General features: G+C 42.4%; 1 protein-coding gene across 6 annotated transcripts in view; it reads right to left on the minus strand.

The window, feature by feature from the left end:
* Positions 1-15675, minus strand: part of LOC139389463 (protein phosphatase Slingshot homolog 1-like) — a 63509-nt gene that overhangs the window by 15929 nt on the left and 31905 nt on the right. For 2 of the 6 annotated variants that reach the window (XM_071136240.1, XM_071136239.1), the window contains exon 1: positions 7415-7798. The exons of 3 other annotated variants lie outside the window; for them this stretch is intronic. In XM_071136240.1, coding sequence (XP_070992341.1) covers positions 7415-7512 — 98 coding nt within the window. In that variant the 5' untranslated portion in view covers positions 7513-7798. Of the gene's footprint in view, positions 1-7378; positions 7799-15675 lie in introns of those variants that run through there. One more of the 6 variants, XM_071136241.1, reaches the window with a different exon arrangement.

Genomic DNA, 15675 nt, shown 5'->3' on the forward strand with positions numbered 1-15675 from the left:
AGAGTACCTGAGGATTAACTTGTTTGGATGAACTTTACTGGTAACTTTTTGGATTAGTTTGTATGCATGTTAAACGAGTTGATTAATGAAATCAATGGCGCCAACTAAAAGGACTTTTTTGGATATAAAGAGGGACTTTATCGAACAAAACAACCATTCATTGTGTAGCTGGGACCCTTGGGATTGCAAACAGAGAAAGATCTTCAAAAGGGAAGTGATTTATTTCATCGCTATTTGGGATTTTGTGACACCTGTGCTGGTTTGAAAAAGTATTTTGATTCGGGGTGCTGTCCTCAGAAAATCGCATGGTATGTAAAGCCTTTTTGGAAATCTGACAATGCAGCTGGATTAACAAGAAGTTAAGCTTTTAAACAATGTAAAAAACGTGTATTTTTAATGTTTAATATTACGATTTTTGTATTTTGAATTTCGTGCTCTGCAATTTCACCGGATATTGTCGTAGTGGAACGCTAGCGGGACACCGATCCCAAAGAGGTTTTAAGAGGAAGCCGGAGCCTCAACTTACAGCAGCTATGAATCAAGCTTTGAGCCTGAATGCTTATCTGGCCTTTTCCCCTGGCCTGCATAAGCTGCTGCATCCTGATGGGATCTGTCAGGTCTCTGCCGGCCCAGACAAATGCAAAACAGACTGAATAATTAGCTGCAGTAGTTTGTAATGCATTCCTCTGAGCTACACACGGCATTTACAAGTCTCACCTGTCTAGGATATTATGTCCACTCTCTCATTGAGTTCCTGTGCATTCTGCAGGTGACATAACTAATATGGCAAGGTGGTGGTGGAAAACAAAGTGAGGGCTGAAGCTGTTTTCTATGCTTGTGCCAATTATTCTCTTTCACTGTGCTTACAGAATAAGTCTCTCTCCAGGCTCGTAAATCCACCTGACAGGAGGGTGGAACATATTCCCGATGTACCCTATATGTGCAGTCTAGCAAACAGGCACGTCATTGGAAAGTACAGGCGTGATGAGAGTGACAGGAACAAAAACAAACAGGAAAACTAGACAACACCAGAGCCTATGGAATAGGCGCATGTTAAATGTCTACCGATTTATCAGTATTTCAGGTAAGACAATAACGTCCTCCGAGCAACCGATGGCAAAAGTCTGACTTAAAACTAAACATTCAGAAATCACATATTTCAGCCCAGTAAGGGTCAAGAACCATCCCAGAGTCATTCCACCACCCCCCTCCCTGATTGTCTGTCCCTGACTGGACTTCCTGTTTCCAGGCTAGGAGGAGGAGACCTTGCCCAAGCATATGATAAGGCCGAAACAGGCTCTGCTTTGTGCCACCCAATCCCACCACAGAGACAGCGTTCCACAGTGACGGGCACATAGGAGTGGCCAGCCGCTGATCACAAGCGCTTTTGTTTCACTTTGGCTTCTCTCCTAACAATTTGGGTCGTTCCACCTCAAAATGCACAAGAAAGAGGGTTGACACCCATCATCACAGATTGTTCTGAAATCGTTTCAGTTGTTAGAAACAGATAGCATTCCTGCAACATTTTGTTGAAATATATTAGATCTCTGAGGAATTAAATGTAATTGATTGCACCCATATAGGCCATTTGAATTTATAGGATTCATATAATATTAAATAAATATAGTACCTAACATCCGATTTGGACCAAACTTTTATCGAACAATGAGTTAGACATGACGATTCCAACATATGGTCACGAATCACCCACACCCCATGCCAATTCCACCCTAACAACGAGGATATAGTATCAGTTCTCCATGTCTGACAAGTAGTACGGAGCAGCTGCGGCTCAGAGTATAATTTCTTCATCCTATTTAATGTATTCCCAGTGAATTTGGGAGTGTTTTTTCCCCCCCTGTTCAGAGAAATTAGTCAGACGTTGATAGGTTTATGTCCCATCCTAACGGGGAAGAAAAAAAAGAAAAAACAAAGAAAGAAAAGGAAATTCACTGGGAATACATTACATAGGATGAAGAAACAAAACTCAGAGTTGCAGCTCCATACTACTTATTAGACATGGAAAACTGAAACTATATACTTGTTCTTGTGGTAGGATTAGCGTGGGGGTGTGGGGGGGGTCCGTGTGTGGCTTTTGGCCATTTCTTTGGATTCCTCATGTCTTACTCATTGTTCTAAAAAACGTTTGGTCCAAATAGGATGTTAGGAACTACATTTATTGAATATTATATTCATTTGATCAATTAAAATGGACAATTTGGATGCAATAAATTAGTTTAGTTAGTTTCTCAGAGATCAAACTATATTTCAACAAAATAATGTTGCAGGAATTCTAATCTTATCAGTTTCTAACTACAGAAAATATATCTGAGATGGTGGGTGTCATGGCTTGCTGAAATGATCCTGTTTTGAGATTTATTAGGCTGTGGAGGTGCTCCTGTCAGGGAATGATGAATATGAGGTAGAGCTGCAGCTAGCTAAATCTATAGGAGATGGAGCACCTCTTTCAAACTTTAGGACTCTCTGTATGTGCTAGAGAATCCTCAAACACTTTTATACCTCAACCATCTAGCCTATCACTTGGAGCCTTCTTCAGCATAACCTGTGATATCTCGGCAGGATATCATTCTATTAACCCTATAGCATTGTAAAACTACAGTATTTCGCTCTTACTAAAAAACTAAATTAAAGTAATTCTCCTATTCTCTATTAGATAGTACACATACATTGCATTCGGAAAGTAGAGACCCCTTGACTTTTTCCACATTTTGTTACGTTACATACAGCCTTATTCTAAAATGAAGAAAAAAATGACTCAATCTACACACAATACCCCATAATGACAAAGCAAAATCAGCTATCTTAATCTATAAAGCAGGTGGAGTTGATAGTTTATGGTTGTGATCAGGGTGATTCCAATATTGTTTGTTTAAATCTATCAAAAGTAAATAACTTTACTGACCGTGAGTGGTCTTGCACGAGATGTAATGAGGACATGAGTAAGGGGTCCTTATGGTATAACTGACTCTGCTTAAAAGAAAATGGGATCGTTTTGAAATGACTATATGGCTGATTTTAGTGAGACTAAGAACTTCTATTTAATGACTTTGATTCATTTTATTTTGGCAGAGGTCAGCCATCAGAGGACATAAGTAACAGTACAGTGCAGTCGTAAAGTATTCAGACCCCTGGACTTTTCCCACATTTAGTTACGTTATAGCCTTATTCTAAAATGGATTCAATTGTTTTTTCCCCTCAATCTGCACACAATACCCCATAATGACAAAGCAAAAACAGGTTAAGAATTATTTGCAAATGTACTCAATATAAAAACTGAAATAAACATTTACATAAGTATTCAGACCCTTTACTCAGAACTTTTTTTACGTACCTTTGGCAGCGAGTACAGCCTCGAGTCTTCTTGGGTATGACGCTACAAGCTTGGCACACCTGTATTTGGGGAATTTCTCCCATTGTTCTCTGCAGATCCTCTCAAGCTCTGTCAGGTCGTCACTGCACAGGTTTTTTCATGTCTCTCCAGAGATGTTTAATCTGGTTCAAGTCAGGGCTCTGGCTGGGCAACTCAATGACATTCAGAGACTTGTCTTGAAGCCCCTCCTGCATTGTCTTGGCTGTGTGCTTAGGGTTGTTGTCCAGTTGGAAGGTGAATCCAGTCTGAGGTCCTGAGTGCTATGGGGCAGGTTTTCATCAAGGATCTCTCTGTACTTTGCTCCGTTCATCTTTCCCTTGATCCTGACTAGACTCCCAGTCCATGCTGCTGAAAAACATCCCCACAGTATGATTCTGCCATCACCTTGAACACCGTAGGGATGGTGCCAGGTTTCATTCAGTCGTGACGCTTGGCATTCAGACCAAAAAGTTCAATCTTGGTTTCATCAGACCAGATAATCTTGTTTCTCATGGTCCGAGTCCTTTAGGTGACTTTTGGCATACTCCAAGCGGGTTGTCATGTGCCTTTTACTGAGAAGTGGCTTCCGTCTGTCCACTCTACCATAAAGGCCTGATTGGTGGTGCTGCAGAGATTGTTATCCTTCTGGAAGGTTCTCCCATCTCCACAGACGAACTCTAGAGCTACTCCGTTAGTGATCATCGGGTTCTTGGTCACCTCTCTGACCATCTTCCATTTAAGATTGTGTTTCACTTGGTTCTTGTGGACCTTCAATGCTGCAGAAATGTTTTGGTACCCTTCATCAGATCTGTGCCTCGACACAATCCTGTCTCGGAGCCCTACGGACAATTCCTTCGGCCTCATGGCTTGGTTTTTGCTCTGACATACCTGTCTATATAAGGTCCCACAGTTGACAGTGCATGTTCCCTTCCAAATCATGTCCAATCAATTGAATTTACCACAGGTGGACTCCAAGTTGTTGAAACTTCAATGATGATCAATGGAAACAGGATGCACCTGAGCTCAATTTCGAGTCTCATAGCAAAGTGTATGTAGTTCTGTCCTTGAGCTGTTCTTGTCTATTGATGTTCTGTATTATGTTTCATGTTTGGTGTGGACCCCAGGAAGAGTAGCTGCTGCTTTTGCAACAGCTAATGGGGATCCTAATAAAATACCAAATAGTCTGAATAATTATGTAAATAAGGTTTTGGTTTTTATTTTTAATACATTTTCAAAATAAAGTCTAGAAACCTGTTTTCACTTTGTCATTATGGGGTATTGTGTGTAGATTGATTAGGAAAACATGTTAATTTGATCCATTTTAAAATAAGGCTGTAACGTAACAAAATGTGGGAAAAGGGGTCTGAATACTTTCCAAATGCTGTACACTACTGTATGATCAATTGAAATAGGCTGCACGCATAAAACACAGTGAGAAACCACAGTGAGAAACCGGAGGATGTGTTGAGCGTGAATCTTTCTCTCCTGTCATGTAAATTACCAGCCCTACGTCCACCACCATAAACCACACTCAGACAGTCTAATTAACTAGCCTCTGCCCTGGTGTCTCCGAGCCTCCGGTACCCTGCTATCAGCTTTTCCACTAAAACCAGTGCTAAAAATATATCTGTTATCACAGCAAACAAAGACAGTGACAAAGAGACTTGCCAAATAGCCTCAATGATCCCTTGGAGTACCTATTCTTCTAGGATAGGAAGGACAGGCTCTTGATTCTGAATGAGCAGAAGTCATACAATCTCAAATGTATGACTACTATTAGTATCAGGCTTGTAATGTGCATGAACTTGATCGGACCCGTGTTAATTTAGGCTACTATTTTTTTTTGAGTGCTCTCACATTTAGTCACATTTTTGTAATTTGAATAATGATTGTCTAGTTATTGTCAAAATTACTAAAACAGTGGGACATTTTAGTCAACTAAAAGCCCTTTCATTTTAGTCAATTCACATTTGTATTGCCTCATTAACTTAAACATAAAATCTTCCATGTGCACAAAACATACATAGCCTTGTCCTACCAACATTTTTCTGCATAACATCCTATTCTCTTCCCAACAGCAGAAATATGAAAGATAAAATAATAATATTACATTATATAAGAATTATCTGCCTAGTTAAAAAACATGTAAATGTAAATTCCAAATTCAGCATACATAGATAGATACAGCACATTACATACAAAACAGACAGACAAGCGCAGAGAGAGCGAGAGAACAATCACAAGATGGTGCCACAAAGTAGGCTATTGGCAAAGTAGTATGGGTTGCACACCATCACACAGTCAAGTCATTGCCACTGTTATGAACGTTCCACAGACGCCAGAGCCACATTGATTTACAAAAGTAGAATGGGGGCTTATGACTGTTTCGCACAATGATGTAGTCGAGTCACTAAACCTCGAGTCCCAAGTCTCCTGTGCTCAAGTCCAAGTCACCAATGGTCAAGTCACAAGTCCCTATGGCTTAAGTCTGAGTCCCAGTGCTCGAGTCCTGGTCCATGTGTTCAAGTCTAAGTCACTGGATTCACATCAACTTAAAAAAAAAAAAGAAAAGAAGAAAAAAAAAAAAAGTGATTTACCCAGTCAGATAAAGCGTAGTGGCAAGAGGATTTTAGTCAATAAATTATCTTCTATCCCTTTTCCCTTCTTTCTGTGCCACCAAATGTTTGCATATAGGCTACTGGTATTGTTACCATGGCCACGTTGAGATGAAAAATTCTCAAACATTGCAGATAGAAATTCCATGAATAGGGCAGACTTTATTCCTTATTCAACATGTAAGAGGCATGTTTGTTCTACATTGCATATTTCTATCTGAATGTTCCAAAACATAAAGCTATAGCTAGCAAATGATGCAACACGACTGAAAAAGGTGTAGCCTAAACAAATGATTAACGGTCCAGTCCACAAGTAGCCTTGTTTTAGAACGGCCCGCGATATGCTTTATGAATGTAAAATGCACCGCGCCATTGTACAATAGAAATAAATAACGTAGCACCGGTATGGGTCATGTCTTTTTAACGGTAGCCTACAGGCTAGAATCAAACAGTTTTTTCTGAGGAAAAGATGGAAATGTATCTACAGGACCTGTATATGAAATGCAGTGGAAAAAGTAGGAGGGTTGATCGAGACTAGAAATTCAAAGAGACTACTTTTCTATAGCCTACTCAGGGGAGAGAAAAAAAACAGCAAGACTTTTACTATTAAACTTAATGCCGTTTTTTACTTCGTAAAGCAGCTTGTGTAGGTACTAGAAGGTTGGTGGTGTCTGATTAGCTAAAGTGATGCAAGAGTGTCATCTGCACGTTGTGTATAATCGGAGCCGGAGCAGAACCTGTCTACCTACACTCATCGCTTGCTCCCTACAGCTCACCAGTTGATGTAGGCTGTGTTTTCCGGGTGTGACGCATCCTTCCCACTGCTGAACGGAACTGCGCTGCGCATCTGTGCTGCTAATATTAATTGTGCTCGTCACTGAAAAACTCTCAATCTCTCCAAAAATTATTGTCCAGTCCACTTAGTCAGATTTAAGCCACAGAGATCATTTTGGCTCATCTTAGTCAAATGAAATGAAATAGCACTTTGGTTTAGTTCGTTTTTTTTCTAGGTCAATTTAGTCAGTTACAGTCTCGTCAATTTCCACTGAAAAATAGGTGTTTGATGAATATTTTACTCAATTTCTGTTAACGAAATTAACACTGGATCGGACACATGATTACTCTTCTGTTGAGCTATGGAAATGTCAAGCCAGTAGCTAGGCTAGGACATTTTACACAGAAAAAGTTTGCAGGTATTGTTCCAAAAAGGACATAGTACACAATAACATTCCAGTAGCCCTCCTATTGCATTTGTACACCACTGAGTATTATCTGTCATACACATCCTCCCATTCTACACAACTGAGCAGCACTGTGTGCACTACTGTCTAAGAACCACACATGCTAAATTAGGAAATCATTTCTATTCTTGTAGATCACACATTCCATTTACCTATGAGAGAACTTTGCAGCACTCTACTAAACTCACATGCGGCATATCTCGGTCTGGGTCAGCACGGCATTCTCCACAAAATAGGGCAGCATCTCCAGTGCAGCCTCCTGAGAGGACTCCAACACCAGATGCATTCTGTTGACCAGCCGGAGAGAAATCTAGCCTCTTCCCTGACCCGTCTACAGCCCTCTTCTTTGGATCCAAGAGTCAGAGTAAAGAAATGTAAAGAGAGAGATCTTCAGGTCCTGACCCAATCCCTGGGTGACAGACTGACAGTTACTTAGCCCGGTCTTATATGTGTGATGTAGGTAGGCGGCTGCCTTCTGCTGCGCTGTAGTGGCACACCTCCTTCCCTCTCCATTTATCTATAGCCTACTTTTCCCCCAGTCCCTCTGTGTTTGAGTAAAGCAGTGAAGAAAAGCAAAGTCCGAGTGCTCCTGCCTGAGAGGACTTGCTGCAGCGCAGTGTCCAACCGCAGCTTGAGGCAGAGGGCTGTGTCCTACCTCCCCTCCCCCAGGGACTCACACACAATTCAACCTCCTCCCCCTCTCACACACAAAATCACAGACACTGTATAGCCAGAAGGGTTACGATTCCATAGGATTTCAGATGCTGGACCTTCTTTTCTCAGCATGAGTTCTTCCCCAGCATGAAATCATTTTCCATCCTGAATCAATTGTAAGAAGTCAACCAAACAATGTGTATGTCCTAGTTCTCAGCTGCAGAGCAACAACAGGTTTCCACTTCAGCAGGGGAAAATAAGGTCCTAATCAGGATCTTATACTGCTGTCCAACAGAAACCTGCTCTCCAAGACATCAGAGAATGGCTTTCTTTCTTCCCTTCTCTGGGACCAGCAAAGCTACTTGTTCAATTGCAAAAGACAAAAGGAAACAGAGGGACTTCGGCCAACAATTCAGAATGGATGTCTTGATCTCCTTAGCTAGCAGGGGCCGGAGGCTGCATGCCACCCAACAAGTCAACTAACTCCCAGGCAGTGCTGCCAGGGAGCTCCTCACATGGGCCAAGCATGGACAGGGAGGGCAGTGAGCCTGGCACATAGCTCTGCCCAAATCTCATTAACCTCAGGGGAGGGACCAGCCCATCTCTCTCCCTTAAGACTGGCCACTGCTGCCTGTCACTCACTTCCACTTGTCCCACACAGACCAGGGTTACTGTCAGTCACTCCACACTCGTGTCACATATGGTAATGTGTGTGTCTGGGGCGGGTTAGGAAGGGAGAACATTAGAAAGAGTTGAGTAGGTATTAGGTCCATGTTATTGTGTGAGGTAGACTCAAGTCATGACTGTCCACATGAATCCAAATAGATCAGGTTTGCAATGAATAACTTCACTCAGACCCCCACTCACCAACAGAAGGGAGGAGAAAGTGACTAGTGGGGATTAACAGCTCACGTCCTGTTGTAAATCAAGTGGAGAAGATTCAGGTCTCCCTCTCCAATATTCACCAAAGGAATGTCCTTTGCTTCAAGATACTTTTTCCCGCCGAAACTCTAACACGTTCAAAAGCGAATACTGGCACAATATTCCTGACATAGAACGTGGGGAATGGTCAGAGGCGATCTATAGAACACTAATGGTATAATGTTTGATATTTTGTGATTAAAAATGCTATAAAGGAAATACTGTAACTTGAAAAGTATACCCACTACATGTACAAAGTTTCCATCCTATGTGATGTACATGTAATATGAAAAATTGAGTGTTTTTGTTAAGAGAAGGATGTGATTTTAAGAACTAAGAAATGTTTTACATAACTTTGTACAAGTGACAAGTCACGCCCCTGAGTGCAGTCAGAGAGCGTGTCAGCCTGACGGAACCACCCCTTTCGAATAAACTGTATAAAATGTTCGGTTAAGAAATTAACATTCTAGACCAGCAAAGCGTTAAGCTGCAACTGCAGCGGTCTGAACGTTGAATCTCAACACGAGGTAGAGACGATAAACTCACCTCTAAGACAATCACTGGTACGGCTAATTAGCTGTCCCAGGTAAAGTATCTTGAAAAGCGAATTTAAGTGAGACCATTCTACTACTCTGTTCAAACCATCGTATTACGGTACTCTCATGACCCCACTGGGAACCATCGACACGGCTAACTAGCATATCTTCAAAGAACCCGTTTGGACAATCAGAGCCTTATAAGCGTGCCGCGAAAAGGCCCAACCCCCTTTCCAAGGCAGCCTCGTTCCGAGAGAGATACACTGCGACCCCAGAAATTTGACGTAAATACATTCATGATTTCTTACTCAGATGGAGGCGGTTCATGTGCAAAGTACAGTGGGGAGAACAAGTATTTGATACACTGCCGATTTTGCAGGTTTTCCTACTTACAAAGCTGTAATTTGTATCATAGTTACACTTCAACTGTGAAAGACGGAATCTAAAACAAAAATCCAGAAAATCACATTGTATGATTTTTAAGTAATTAATTAGCATTTTATTGCATGAAATAAGTATTTGATCACCTACCAACCAGTAAGAATTCCGGCTCTCACAGACCTGTTAGTTTTTCTTTAAGAGCCCTCTTGTTCTCCACTCATTACCTATATTAACTGCATCTGTTTGAACTCGTTACTTGTATAAAAGACACCTTTCCAGACTCTCTATCAAACAGACTCCAACCTCTCCACAATGGCCAAGACCAGAGAGCTGTGTAAGGACATCAGGGCTAAAATTGTAGACCTGCACAAGGCTGGGATGGGTTACAGGACAATAGGCAAGCAGCTTGGTGAGAAGGCAACAACTGTTGGCGCAATTATTAGAAAATGGAAGAAGTTCAAGATGACGGTCAATCACCCTCGGTCTGGGGCTCCATGCAAGATTTCACCTCGTGGGGCATCAATGATCATGAGGAAGGTAAGGGATCAGCCCAGAACTACACGGCAGGACCTGGTCAATGACCTGAAGAGAGCTGGGACCACAGTCTCAAAGAAAACCATTAGTAACACACTACGCACCCTACGCAGTCATGGATTAAAACATAATTCTTTGGGGATGCTTTTCTGCAAAGGGGACAGGACGACTGCACCGTATTGAGGGGAGGATGGATGGGGCCATGTATCGCGAGATCTTGGCCAACAACCTCCTTCCCTCAGTAAGAGCATTGAAGATGGGTCGTGGCTGGGTCTTCCAGCATGACAACGACCCGAAACACACCACCAGGGCAACTAAGGAGTGGCTCCATAAGAAGCATCTCAAGGTCCTGGAGTGGCCTAGCCAGCTTTGTAAGTAGGAAAACCTGCAAAATTGGCAGTGTATCAAATACTTGTTCTCCCCACTGTATATGATTACTGTAAGTGAAAGTAGTTTCCAAATGTACCAATGTTAAATGTCTCTGTCCCTCTCTGCCACCCCGCCAATCTCTTTTGTAACAAGCAGGCATGTTGTGTCATTCCGCTAGGGACCTGTTTTTAACGTATTAAGTGTGTATTTTTATTCTGTGTTAGCATTTGATTAGCTAGAAAATTAATCATTAAACCAATGTGTGGTATTGAAGGCTCGAGTTTTTGCAGATGCAATGAGGTTTTGACTGTTCAGAAAGATGATATGATACAAGTTTATGATTAATAAGTTAACTGTTTATAGATGTGAAAGGTAAAGACCTTTGAGTTGAACTCTTTAAAAGAACAGCTCGTGGTGCCCCAGATCATAATGATTTAATTCTTACACAATTAATTTAAATTGGGTAACAATTAAACAGTTAGGTAAGTAGATAAATAGTCTTCAGATTTATGTCAAGTCACTCCTATTTTCTCTAACACACACACGTCATTCAACTAATTTGAGAGGATTTGCTGACATAGAACTCCTGCCTTTGTCTAGGACACAGATAACACCATCTCCTTGTCAACAGAAAGAGCTCTGTGATAACTAAACAACAGGCTACTAGCAAGTCAACTGATCTCTAGAACTCCTTCAAAACTATATGTGATCAATATTGCCAGGAACAGTGGATTAACCTAGTGAGGTCAGCTTTGGTAGCAGAGGGAGGCCTAGTCCATGTGACTGGGCATTAACAGAATTACTCTTGCAGCCAGATAGATCACTTGGACCAGTCTGAACCAAGCACAGCCTGCCAGTAATCTTATCCTCTGAATCACCAGGTGTTTGCATGGTGTAATGGATTACTCTGAAGAGGACTCTCCACACAGAGACTCTCCAGAGGGGGAGTCGCTACGTGGGTTATTCATGCACCCAGGGCTTTCTGCACCCACCAGCACAATGGAAGAAAAGCCTCCTCTCAGGGCTGGCTAGCTATTGCATAAGGCTGGAGTTTGAGGAAGTTCACAGACGCTTTGGATGGACTCAAAAGAGACCTACATTGCCTTGCAAAGTATTAATCCCCCTTGGCGTTTTTCCTATTTCGTTGCATTACAACCTGCAATTTATATGGATTTTTATTTGGATTTCATGTAATGGATATACACAAAATAGTCCAAATTGGTGAAGTGAAAAAAATAACTTGTTAAAAAAAGAAGAATTTAAAAAAGGAAATGTGGTGCGTGCATATGTATTCACCCGCTTTGCTATGAAGCCCCCAAATAAGATCTGGTGCAACCAATTACCTTGAGAAGTCACATAATTAGTTAAATAAAGTCCACCTGTGTGCAATCTAAGTGTCACATGATCTCAGTATATACACTGCTCAAAAAAATAAAGGGAACACTTAAACAACACAATGTAACTCCAAGTCAATGACACTTCTGTGAAATCAAACTGTCCACTTAAGAAGCAACACCGATTGACAATAAATTTCACATGCTGTTGTGCAAATGGAATAGACAACAGGTGGATATGATAGGCAATTAGCAAGACACCCCCAATAAAGGAGTGGTTCTGCAGGTGGTGACCACAGACTACTTCTCAGTTCCTATGCTTCCTGGCTGATGTTTTGGTCACTTTTGAATGCTGGCGGTGCTTTCACTCTAGTGGTAGCATGAGACGGAGTCTACAACCCACACAAGTGGCTCAGGTAGTGCAGCTCATCCAGGATGGCACATCAATGCGAGCTGTGGCAAGAAGGTTTGCTGTGTCTGTCAGCGTAGTGTCCAGAGCATGGAGGCGCTACCAGGAGACAGGCCAGTGCATCAGGAGACGTGGAGGAGGACGTAGGAGGGCAACAACCCAGCAGCAGGACCGCTACCTCCGCCTTTGTGCAAGGAGGAGCAGGAGGAGCACTGCCAGAGCCCTGCAAAATGACCTCCAGCAGGCCACAAATGTGCATGTGTCTGCTCAAACGGTCAGAAACAGACTCCATGAGGGTGGTATGAGGGCCCGACGTCCACAGGTGGGGGTTGTGCTTACAGCCCAACACCGTGCAGGACGTTTGGCATTTGCCAGAGAACACCAAGATTGGCAAATTTGCCACTGGCGCCCTGTGCTCTTCACAGATGAAAGCAGGTTCACACTGAGTACGTGACAGAGTCTGGAGACGCCGTGGAGAACGTTCTGCTGCCTGTAACATCCTCCAGCATGACCGGTTTGGCGGTGGGTCAGTCATGGTGTGGGGTGGTATTTCTTTGGGGGGCCGCACAGCCCTCCATGTGCTCGCCAGAGGTAGCCTGACTGCCATTAGGTACCGAGATGAGATCCTCAGACCCCTTGTGAGACCATATGCTGCTGCGGTTGGCCCTGGGTTCCTCCTAATGCAAGACAATGCTAGACCTCATGTGGCTGGAGTGTGTCAGCAGTTCCTGCAAGAGGAAGGCATTGGTGCTATGGACTGGCCCACCCGTTCCCCAGACCTGAAGTTAGTTATTTGTTTCTGTACATTTTTAGCCTATAATCGAACCCACAAATGCTGATGCTCCAGATACTCAACTAGTCTAAAGAAGGCCAGTTGTATTGCGTCTTTAAATCAGAACAACAGTTTTCAGCTGGGCTAACATAATCGCAAAAGGGTTTTCTAATGATCAATTAGCGTTTTAAAATGATAAACTTGGATTTAGCTAACAACATGCCATTGGAACAAAGGAGAGATGGTTGCTGATAATGGGCCTCTGTAAGCTTATGTAGATATTCCATTAAAAATCAGCCGTTTCCAGCTACAATTGTCATTTACAACATTAACAATGCCTACACTGTATTTCTGATCAATTTGATGTTATTTTAATGGACAAGAATGTTTGCTTTTCTTTAAAACGAGGACATTTCTAAGTGACCCCAAACTTTTGAATGGTAGTGTATATATTTATTTTTAGCATTATGTACATTTTCATAATTATTGTCTGGAATAGTAAACCTCTTCATATAATTATTTGGTCATTGTTTTCTGTGTAGGATTGTGGAACAGGATCCCCTTTGTTTTGTTGAGGTCATAAGCGGTCATGCTTCCAATGTTAGAGATGGCGCCGGAGGAGACGGCTGCCGTTTTACGGTCTCCTAACAAATTATTCTATTAGGTGGTATTTTTCACGATATTTGTAGGGCTTACAAACTATTACAGACTACAAAGGGAAGCACAGCCGCGAGCTGCCCAGTGACACGAGCCTACCAGACGAGCTAAATCACGTACCAGGACGTGTGCTCCGGGCATGTGCTGACCAACTGGCAGATGTCTTCACTGACATTTTCAACATGTCCCTGATTGAGTCTGTAATACCAACATGTTTCAAACAGACCACCATAGTCCCTGTGCCCAAGAACATAAAGGCAACCTGCCTAAATGACTACAGGCCCGTAGCATTCACGTCCGTAGCCATGAAGTGTTTTGAAAGGCTGGTAATGGCTCACATCAACACCATTATCCCAGAAATCCTAGACCCACTCCAATTTGCATACCACACAAACAGATCCACAGATGATGCAATCTCTATTGCACTCCACACTGCCCTTTCCCACCTGGACAAAAGGAACACCTACGTGAGAATGCTATTCATTGACTACAGCTCAGCGTTCAACACCATAGTACCCTCAAAGCTCATCACTAAGCTAAGGAACCTGGGACTAAACACCTCCCTCTGCAACTGGATCCTGGACATCCTGATGGGCCGCCCCCAGGTGGTGAGTGTAGGTAGCAACACATCTGCCACGCTGATCCTCAGCACTGGAGCTCCCGAGGGGTGCGTGCTCAGTCCCCTCCTGTACTCCCGGTTCACCCACGACTGCATGGCCAGGCACAACTCCAACACCATCATTAAGTTTGCAGATGACAGAGGTAGGCCTGATCACTGACAACAACGAGACAGCCTATAGAGAGGAGGTCATAGACCTGGCAGGAGGTGCCAGAATAACAACCTGTCCCTCAACGTAACCAAGACTAAGGAGATGATTGTGGACTACAGGAAAAGGAGCACCGAGCACGTCCCCATTCTCATCGATGGAGCTGTAGTGGAGCCGTTTGAGAGCTTCAAGTTCCTTGGTGTCCACATCAATAACAAACTAGAATGGTCCAAGACAGACAATACTTATTTTCCACCATAATTTGCAAATAAATTCATAAACAATCCTACAATGTGATTTTCTGGATTTTTTTTTCTCATTTTGTCTGTCATAGTTGAAGTGTACCTATGATGAAAATTACAGGCCTCTCATCTTTTTAAGTGGGAGAACTTGCACAATTGGTGGCTGACTAAATACTTTTTTGCCCCACTGTATATTTATTACACACAAAAAACATTTTTTTTCTCCTTTATATAATATAAATTGTCACAGCGCTCCACTTGGTAAGAGTTTAGCCTAGCTGCTGGGACCACTGTTTCCTGGAGAGTATTTAGGAGCTTGTATACTAGGGGGGTCGTGCGCGTCCTGTTTGGGAAGACGCTTCAGTGGGTAGGAGGAAGTTCAGCCGTTTTTTTTGTAAAATGTTTTCTTTTATGTCAGGTTCAGTCTTCCACTTAGTTAAAAGGCTACACATTTCCTCTTTTTCCAAATGATGACTCAACAACATAATTTAATAGGGCAGTGGACTGGGAGTATACTTAAATTGTATAGTTGGAACTGGAAAGGTTTGAACCAGCCAGTCAAACGTAGTAGAGTACATATTCAACATTTAGGAACACAGATTGCTTTTTTTAACAAGAGACCCATCCGAGAGTTTCAGATCACTACAGATTGAGAAAAGGCTGAGTAGGCCAACTTTATCACTCCACTTTTCAAAATAAATCGAGGGGAGCTGCAATTCTGATACACAAATCTGTGCCCTTTATTTCTTCCAATGTTATTTCAGATGCCAACGGCAGATATATTATTGTCACTGGCAGAATCTATAATACTCCACTGATCCCTGCCAATGTCTATGCACCAAACTGGGATGACAAAACTTTTTTCCGTGCCTT

The sequence above is a fragment of the Oncorhynchus clarkii genome, chromosome 30 (genome assembly GCF_045791955.1).
Source record: "Oncorhynchus clarkii lewisi isolate Uvic-CL-2024 chromosome 30, UVic_Ocla_1.0, whole genome shotgun sequence".
Classification (NCBI taxonomy): domain Eukaryota; kingdom Metazoa; phylum Chordata; class Actinopteri; order Salmoniformes; family Salmonidae; genus Oncorhynchus; species Oncorhynchus clarkii.